The sequence below is a fragment of the Octopus bimaculoides genome, chromosome 10 (assembly GCF_046866305.1).
Source record: "Octopus bimaculoides isolate indiv1 chromosome 10, ASM4686630v1, whole genome shotgun sequence".
In the NCBI taxonomy this organism is placed as follows: Eukaryota; Metazoa; Mollusca; class Cephalopoda; order Octopoda; family Octopodidae; genus Octopus; species Octopus bimaculoides.
Genome location: NC_142937.1, coordinates 7,689,477 through 7,700,411, shown reverse-complemented (window position 1 = coordinate 7,700,411; position 10,935 = coordinate 7,689,477). Strand labels below are relative to the sequence as shown.

At 35.2% G+C, this 10,935-nt stretch overlaps 1 protein-coding gene across 2 annotated transcripts in view; it reads left to right on the top strand.

The window, feature by feature from the left end:
- Positions 1 to 10,935, top strand: part of LOC106871451 (tryptophan 5-hydroxylase 1) — a 270,677-nt gene that overhangs the window by 174,397 nt on the left and 85,345 nt on the right. For both annotated transcript variants that reach the window (XM_089358348.1, XM_089358349.1), the window contains one exon: positions 4,287 to 4,523. In XM_089358348.1, the coding sequence (XP_089214474.1) occupies positions 4,287 to 4,523 (237 nt within the window). The remainder of the gene's footprint in view (positions 1 to 4,286; positions 4,524 to 10,935) is intronic.

The following is a 10,935-nucleotide window of genomic DNA, read 5'->3' as shown; positions in this document are numbered from 1 at the left end:
GTGTGTGTGTGTGTGTGTGTGTGTGTGTGTGTGTGTGTGTGTATGTGTGTGTGTGTGGTGTGCATGCGTGAGAGAGAGAGAGAGGGTGTGTGTTTGAAAGAATTTGTATATAAGTTACTATGTATATGATTACTATTAATTTATTCAAAATAAGCAACAAGACTTTTATGTGAATAATACTTCTACCACAATTACCAAAGAGGGCTTTTATTCTTATGATCTGCTGTGATCTGCGATGATGGTGGCGGGATGTTTTGGGATATTCTTTTCTACTCTTGGCACAAAGCCCGAAATCTTGGGGGTGGGTCCCAGTCGATTAGATCGACCCCAGTATGCAACTGGTACTTAATTTATCGACCCCGAAAGGATGAAAGCAATGTCGACTTTAGTGGAATTTGAACTCAGAACGTAAAGACAGACGAAATACCGCCAAGCATTTCGTCCGGCATGCTAACGTTTCTCTCAGCTCGCCGCCTTGAAAGGATTTTTATATTAAAAAGATAAACATTGGCATATTAAATACAGGCATATGCTTAAATATCCAATCATGTACTTATATGTATCCACATATGCATTGCGCATGTATGAAGCATGTACATCGGTTGGCTGTTAATTTGACCGCAGTTTAGTAGATGTGATATTTTATGTGTATCAGTGCATGCAAAGCAGAAAATATGTATTACGCAATACGTATTACGTCTGGAAGTTCAATACTTGCCCTAATAACTTGGATTAGTAAATCAATAAACGAATATGAATCTTTTGTTTTTGTATTTGGCTTCCAAATTTCTTGATGTGAACACATGTGTTGAAGCATATTTTGTTCCATCTCGAGACGATCATTTCGCCAATAATAAACATACACATAAAGGCGGCGAGCTGGCTGAAACATTAGTAGCATGCCGGGCGAAATGCCTAGCAGTATTTCGTCTGTCTTTACGTTCTGAGTTCAAATTCCGCCGAGGTCGAATTTGCATTTCATCCTTTCGGGGTCGATAAATTAAGTACCAGTTACGCACTGTGGTCGATGTAATCGACTTAATCCCTTTGTTTGTCCTTATTTGTCTCCTCTATGTTTAGCCCCTTGTGGGCAATACAGAAATAAGAAACGTTAACATGCCGTACCAAATGCTTAGCGGTATTTCGTCTGCTACTACGTTCTGAGTTCAAATTCCGCCGAGGTCGTAGGCTAACAAAGAATAAGTCCTGGTGGTCGATTTGCTCGACTAAATGCGGTGCTCTAACATGGTCGCAATCAAATGACCGAAACAAGTAAAAGAATACATACATACATACAGGTAGATAGAAAGATAGATAGATAGATAGATAGATAGATAGATAGATAGATAGATAGATACACGCAAACGCACACATGCATATACGTATATTTGTATGCATATTTCAATAAATTTAACTATTACATAGATTTAACAATGTGAAGTCCATTTTCCGTACAGCGCATACGAATATTGAAGACATGCTACTGGATCTATTTAGAGATCTTTAACGTATCTGAGTAACATTTAGGATTAGTGGGAATGGTATGAAACTAATGGTAAACTTTTCATACTACGGTCACCGGATCGACACGTTTACATGAATGAAAAGACATGCACCGTCACACCTAATGTATTCATAAAAAAATATTAGATTTCTTAATATGTACAGAAACCATATGATTTTTGTGAATTCATGAGCATATGTGTAGACTCATGTATGTTTCTTTCATTGTAATCATATCCGTTCTAGTAGAATTGTATAATATATCGTTGATTAGATTATCATAGAATAATTGACTCTTTCGATACACAAACTATATTTGTTAAATAATCCAATTGTTTCGTGAGTATGGACATACGTACATACATATATATATACAGACAAACAAACAGAGGGACATGAATACCTACCTACCTACCTACCTACCTACCTACCTACCTCCATGCATACATACATAATGCATGCATACGTACGTACATACATACATACATACATACATACATACATTCATACATACATACTAGATCACATTAATACAAATGTACACATTCATTCTTATACTTACGTACACTCCCACGAACGCAAAAAAATTGTCGTTGAATATATTTCTGTTCTCCAAAATGTAATTATATTTACAAAGGACAAAATTTATAAGTGCTTCTAAAATATGCTAAACGATCAAATTCAATCAGTAATTTTGAATAAATACCTGTATATTGATTCTAAAGTGATACAGTATATACTTACTTGAAAACTTTAGCCTTTATGCATATGTACTCACGTGTACTTCTTATGTTGAGCTTTGTAGAAAGTTTTATCAGTAATCAATACAATTTTGTATGGGTTGAATTTCTAGTGCATACTCACATACACTAGAAGTGTGTCGTTGCAGTTTTATTAATGCTACATACAATATAATCATATTTTATATTTTGTGTCTCTATATATGTAGATATATGTGTGTCTCTATAGGTATGTGTGTGTGTGTGTGTGTGTGTGTGTGTGTGTGTGTGTGTGGGTGTGTGTGTGTGTGTGTGTGTGTGTCTGTCTGTCTGTGTGTGTATAAGTATGTATGTGCATGTATTTCATGTATTTCTCCATCTATGAAAGTCTCATTCGTATATATACATTTATAACAATATCATGAGAAATACTTTCAGGACATTTGAAATTCGTGATTAAGTTAACAGCAATGAACTTGAAATTGTTATTGTGAATATAATTCTTTCCCAATTGAAAAAAAAACGTTAACAACAAAAAAAAAAAAAAACTGAACTCTATAACTGTAGACAAGTAAACAATGAAGGTGACACAATCTGGACTCATTCTTTCTTCAAATTTAGTTTCATTCGATTTAGTTTTAATGTAATTTTGTTCAGTTAGGATTGCTGTATGCTCTCAACAGTTTCAAGTATGGCGTATTACAAATACAGACAACATTTATAATTCTCCATTAATCGTACAATAACAATAAAGTCAATGTTTTGTTTTCTTATGATCAAAGAGATCAATCAATGTGTTAGCCAACTGCAGTTATTTCTCAAAGGTCTCGGAAGTGAAGTCCATCTGACCAAACCTGGAAATCTGGTTTGCTGCCAGAGAACCAGAGTTCGGCTTTTGACAAACGTAGAAATTTGGTGTTTCGTATTCAGGTGTTTCATAATATTTATTACAGCAGCGATATAAATATATTTTCCTTTTTAGCTTCGTGTTTGTTATCTTAGCTTCAGTCATTGTAAGATGAAATATTTTCTAAATGTATGTACATTTACTGTGCCATGCCAGAATTTGAGCTCACAGACTCCACTCAGCACTATTACCACTATGCAGATGGTGGTGAAATGAGTAAATGAGAATAAGAATGCGAAGTTTATCATCGTCCCTCAAATATTAACCCTGATACTACGTTTGAGCTCATAGATTTCCTTGTACTTTTATTCTGAAATATCTAAATTAAACGCGTGCGAAACGTAACTGGAGTTTGTAAATTTGTATATTTTGTGAGTCGTGGAGAAGCGAGAATCTTGATGTTTTAATACGAGCCTGCGTTGTTGAAAGTTATATTGTTTAATGTATTAATATATAGTAAGTCACTTAGCTTTACTTCTTGCCAAATTGTACACACAATCTTTTGTAAAGGTCCTCTTACAATGTATTAGAGTTTATTATAAAATGTGTAAATTTTCACAGAGTATGTAGGAATACATTTTGTGAACCCAAAAATATTTAAATCAAAGATGACCCTCCCAGGACTACTCTGTTGAGGGCAGAAAACATGTGTCTGATATTCTTTGGGCAAAATTAGGAAGGCAGAAAATCTATGGAAGTTCATCGAATGGTTTTATAGCAGTAATTCAAGAATACAACATGTGTCACGTTAATTGCGTCTGAGAATTTTGTTACAGATGCACGTGTCTGTGGAATTCTCAGGCGAATACAATGAGCTAAAAATTTACTTAATCGAAAAACTGCATCTTCATAATCGAAATTGACGGAAATCCATATCATTACATGCCAGTGTGAGTGCATACGTATGTTTGAATGTGTGTGTGTACGCTTGGATTCATGTGTGTTTGTGTGTGTGTACGTGTGTGTGTGTGTGTGTGTTTGTGTGTGTTTGTGTAAAGATGCGAAGAGAGAGAGAGAGAAAAATAGAGGTTTACTGCAACTGTCGTCTCCCCAGCTATTCTTGACTAGAGTCAATCCCTAAGTATAATTTTTAATTATTTATTGCCACACTACAATTAGTTTATTGATGCTCACTTTCGTTTCAATATTATTTGTAGCACGGAGGAAACTGGCGGAGGAAAAGTCTGATAGAAGATGCCCGATTCGAAACGGTCACCAACGCTGAGTTTGAGCGTTCAGAAGAAAGAAGGTTGGGAGAATGCATATCAGAAGAGTCTGAACAATTTAATGGTGAAAGAAAATCTCGCCTGGAAGTGGAAACTGCACGGGTCTCTTTACTCGTGATCTTGAAAGAACAGATGACATCTCTAGCCGACATTATGAAGGTATTCGAGGTAAGTAACCACTTACAACTTAATTTGTGTGCAGATAAATATATATATATATTACATGCACGACGCATTCACACGGCATACACACACGAGCGCACACATACATATACATATACATATACATATATATATATATATATATATATATATATATGTGTGTGTGTGTGTGTGTGTGTGTGTGTGTGTGTGTGTGTGTGTGTGTGTGTGAGAGAGAGAGAGAGAGAGAGAGAGAGTGTGTATATATATATATATATATATATATATATATATATATATATATATATATATATATATATATATATATATATATATATATATATGAAAATATATATACATATACATGCGCTCACGCGCGCACACACACATACATATATATATATATATATATATATATATATATATATATATATAATTCGAAGTGTTCTGTGTAATATATCCACTACGACCGATCTTACTAATCGGGTTCAACGAACTGTAAGATAACAATCCGATTATGTAACCCTGCGCTCATCAGCGGTGGTCGTTATGGAATATATATATGCGCGCGCGTGCGTGCGTGTGTGTGTATCTTTCTTTTGCCACTGCAGCCATGATGGGGCACCTTCTTGAAAAGTTTTACACAAGCAAGTCGATCATTAAGCCTGGCACGTAATCTGTGGATCTCTTTAGCCGAATGACTACGTTACAGAGGAGTAGATACACCAGCACCTGTCGTGGAAAAAATGACCAAGATTCTTCAATGCTGCTAATCGCCGACAAAATGTAGAAGATTGCCAGCATTCTCAAGTGGATCTTGAAGTACTGTACAGATTTTATCCGCATGAAACTATCGGTTGTCTTGTTAATCCATAAATAAAGAATAGCTATATACAAAATGCAATGTTGAGCTCTCATTTTCATTGTTCGATACTATAGCGTATGAATGTGTGTATGTATATATACACGCACACATATACATACATATATACAATATACGATACACATATATACATACGCACACACGCATACACACACATACACACACATACACATGCACACACACACTCACACACACTCACACACACACATATATACATGGTCGTCTCAGAATCCATGAGTTAGAAAAACGGACCCTCCTGTATTCGTGAACAGGGTGGGTGTATTAATATTTAATAGAAGAAAATATAGACCCATTTTAGCACAGTTTGGCAATTGGTTTCGTACCTGAGAGTTTGGGGAAAAAAACCCAACGCTGGCACTTGTGGGAAGCACTGATAGGAAACGTATAGTGACAGTTCACTTTTCTTTCCAGCCCCACTAATGAGTGTCAGGATTCTTGTGTAGAAACTAATTGATTAAGTCAGAGACTATACATAAACATGGATTTAGATCACTTCGAATTTCAAACATGTTAGGGACATAATTGACTTGTAAAAAGATCGTTTACACCGCCGCTTGCCCTGAGAAAAATTCTCGCTTTAGTAAATGGGTACTAAAAGTACCAACAATCATTTCATAGCGCCTTCTAGCGGAACGGTGATTGCATCTCTAGGTTCTGGCCATCATCAGCATCGTGTAAAGCATCAAACACAGCTCTGAAATGACTAGAAAAATGTTTGCATCCTTATAGAAAATCACTGTTGAAACATAAACTGATTATGTCTGAAACCAAGTTAGGACAAAATATTGCAGTAGGCCTCTTTTTCTCAATCGCAAAGTGCAGTTTACCATTCAAAAAAGTTCTCCCTTTGGTCATTTCTTTTTAAACTGTTCCTCACAATATTGCTTCCACATATTTATTGCAATATGATGTGTGTGTGTGTGTGTGTGTGTGTGTGCGTGTGTGTGTGTGTGTGTGTGTACTCTTTTGTACATATAGATATATCTATACAGCAGACAGACAGATAGATAGATAGATATGTATATACACACAAGACGTGTTTTAGTAATTGCGAAATAGAAATCAAAATTCACGATACAGACACAATACTGCAAAATAAGCCAAGTAAACCATAAAACTTTACAAGAGTTAACCATTGAAACCGCTATTCCCTCTTTCAAGTGGCACTTTAACTACCCAGGGGTATTGCAATGCAGAAGGTAGCACAGGACGTGACAGCAGAGGGCTGCCCAGGAGCCACGACATGGGAGCTGCCGGGCCACTTTAGAGAGTTAAGTGTAAAGGGCCGAAATATTTGCAATAGTGAGGGAGACTCTTCTCTGAAGGCCTTTCCTTATTGTTTCTTACTACCAAAGAATCTTGATTTTATAGGCGACACCAATGAGAGATCGAACCTGCATAGCATCATGCCAACATTGTATAGTTCTCTTTTACTTACAGTATTCGACTAATAGACCAATTTCTTTACGAAAGGATGAGTATTTACAAAAGGTAAATAGCGAAGAAAGACAAAAAGATAGAGTGGGGCTAATCTGTAAAGTATATTACCATCATTGTTGTTCTATTTCTTTCTTTGTGTTTATATAAGTATCCCGTGTTATAGTTACACACTTGATTTGCTAAAATATATCGATTCTTCGTTGATAGTTCTCTACGTATTGTGACTATGTATGTACATGCATACATGCATACATACACACATACATACATACATACATACATATATATATATATAATTATATATATGTACGTATGTATATATGCAAATACATAGATATACATATATACATAAATTATAAACGTATATGCACACACACACACACACACACACACACACACACACACACACATATATATATATATATATATATATATATATATATATATATATATATATATATATATATATATATATATATGTATATATACACAGGCATACTTATATATATAAATATATACATGCATACATATTATTTGCGAAAATACATGCATGCGTAAATACATACATACATACATACATACATACATACATACATACATACATACATACACGTACATGTGCGCATGTACGCTAAATCCTTCCTATTTACTCAAAATGGCAGAATGGTGCAGAGATATTTCTGAATACTTTTATACACAAAGAAGTTATTTTCCTTGTTTATTTATATCAATTTCTTTTTTCCAATCGTATAGTGGTAGTTTCCATCAGTTCATCGTCAGTAACACCCACTTTCCAATGGAATTGTCTTGGAAAGCTTCTATTCTGCTATACAATATTGTATTTCTTCCACAATGACGTTCTTTGTTGGTCTACGTCTCATCCACCTCGATAACGAACACAACGTCTTTGTTCCAGCGTTTGTAGATTCCAAGTTTTGTTTTCATTTTTGACTCCTTTCCTTGTTGCTCTTATTGTTTCGTTGTCTTAAACGTTCATTTTCTTCTTAGTTGTTACTATTTTTTTGTAGTTTTTTTCTCGAACAAGTTGCTTCTATATGTTCAGAAGCAGCTGCTGCATAAACTATATATATTGCTCACAACTCACACACTCATAAACACGCACGCACACACGCACACACACACATATGTTTATAATAGATAGATAGATAGATTGATAGATAGATAGATAGATAGATAGATAGATAGACAGGCGTACATGCATCTGCACATGCGCATGCACGCCTCAATATGTATGCTTATGTATCCGTGTGCGTCTAACATACATAATGGATGAGTATATATTTCACTGAACAATTCTATTTAATGCAAGCATTATATATTAATAATAATAATAATAATAATAATAATGATGATGATGATGATAATGATGATGAAGATGATAATAATAATAATATATATATATATATATATATATATATATATATATATATATATATATATATATATATATATATATATATGTATATATATATATATATATACATATATACATATATGTATGTATATATATATATATATATATATATATATATATATATATATATATATATATATATATATATATATATATATATATATATATATTCACATGTAAATGTCTTTGAGCGTAACCAGAATTGTTAACATACGTGCACTGATGAAAAGACATATACAGTCATACACACGCAAATACATACAGATACATACATAAATGCACACAAACACACACACACACACAAACACATACAGATACACGCATAAATGCACACACACGCGCGCACACACGCGCGCGCGCGCGCGCGCGCGCACACACACACACAAATATGCTCATGTACATACATGCATGCATACATACATACACACACATGCATACATGCACACATACATACATACATGCATACATGCATAAATACATACATACATACATACATACATACATACATACATACATGCATACATACATACATACATACCTAGCATTTTGCAAAATTCAGGCAGAAACCTTGCAGAATGCGATGCTCATCTACAGTTATTGGTTACTGTCTGTCATCTTACAGCTGGAATGTTCCTTCTGCTGGACATACATCAGGAATTCCATTGTATCCACTGAGTTTATAGAACGAGATGAATAAGAGCAAATGGATTGAATGTCATCCTTTATTTCAAAACACCACATATCATTAGACTTGTAGTACATTGGTAACATGATATAACTAATATATTGTGTAATCATTGTCATGCATACTGTCGTTTCATTTGAGTGTTGGAATGAGTGTGAAATGTCGGTATGATCTAACGAAAGACTTTTTTTTAAATAATCACATCAAAAACACTTCTTTCATCTTTGATGGAAGATAGTGATTACAACATACGTTAATTATATCACCTCGTCAATGTACTGCCGGTGTAACGATAAGTGGAAACACTTGTAGTGTTTTTAAATAAATAATGTCATTCAATCTATTTTCTATTAATCATCTCTCTCTCTCCCTCTCTCTCTCGATGTGGTTGTGTGGTAAGAAGCTTGCTTTTCAATCACATAGTTTCGGGTTCAGTTCCACTGTGTAGCACCTTGGGCAAGTGTCTTCTACTATAGAAGGCCGACCAATGCCTTGTCAGTGGATTTGGTAGACGCAAGAAGGACCTGATGAACATGGATACGAAGACATGAAGAATATTGAGAGTGCACAGAACCTAGGATGGTATGCACACAGCTTAGGATGGTGTGTAAAAATACCAATGGAACCATTGTTGAAACATGTGAAGAAGTCCGGCGTCATTAAAACTGATAATTGTGTTAAGAAAAAAAATTTAGAGGAGCAAAAGAACACAAAAAAAAGATACAGCATGGAAGGACAAAAAAATGTACTGTCAGATACCAACGCCAAGACAGATTCAGAAGACTGGTGGCTATGGATGTCGAGGAGTGACCTGAAATAAAGACAGAAGCACTTATATGCGCGGCTCAAGAACAAGAGATAAGGAAGTGCAGAATCGATAACACTACTGACAGCGACAAATGCAGAATGTGTGGTGAGAGGGGTGAAACAGTATGGCACATAATTAGCGAATGCCCGAAATTGGCACAACGAGAATATAAAAAGCGCCATGACAATGTACTAAGAATGATCCATAGGGAACCCTGCAGAAATTACGGCCTACAAAGAGCAATGACATGATATGAGAAAACCTCAGAAGGAGTCACCGAGAATGAAAATTGCAAATTTCTGTAGGATGCAATGATTCAGTATGATCACCTGACCAGACATCGGAAACTGGACATTGTTGTGGTGAAAAAAAAAGAAAGAAAGAGCATGCATGGTAATCGGCATAACATGTCCGGTGACAACAGGATCAAAGAGAAGGAAGAAGAAAAACTCAACAACTATGATGATTTGAAATGTGAAATATGAAGGTTGTGGTCAATAAAGAGAATAGACATGGGGCACTTGGAAGTATCAGCACTCAGCTACGAACATGGCTCAAAAAGATTGGTACAAATGTAAAGGTAGAACACCTGCAAAAATCAGCATTGTTCGGAACTGCAAGAATTCTTCGCAGGCTTCTTGAAGCATGACCAGTAAACAAGTGTCACCTTAGTCTGCTGGCAGTGGACAGCTGACACTTACCCTCATACCAAGCAAAATAAGCTGAAAGATAATAATCTTTTCTTTATTGACCACAGGAGCTGGACACAAAACAAATAGGGACAATACAAAACTTATGTGTATTCAATAAAAATAATAACAATTAACAACAATAATTAGACAATAAAATTCTCCTAAAGGGGAATTCCACCAAGGGCCAACGAAGGAACCCCAAACATCCTGGTCTCCCCGACCGCCAAGAGTGCCTCAATAGATGAATGTACTAGTGTTTAGGGATAGTAGTGGTAGTAGTAGTAGTAGTAGTGGTAGTAGTAGTAGTAGTAGTAGTAGTAGTAGTAGTAGTAGTAGTAGTAGTAGTAGTAGTAGTAGTTGCAGTTGTTTTTACTGTTATGGCACAAAGTAAGCGGTTGGAAATCTTAGCTGAGGTTTATGAATTTAGCATATGTCAACGTTGGAAATTGATAAAAGCAATGTACCGTAATCTGTA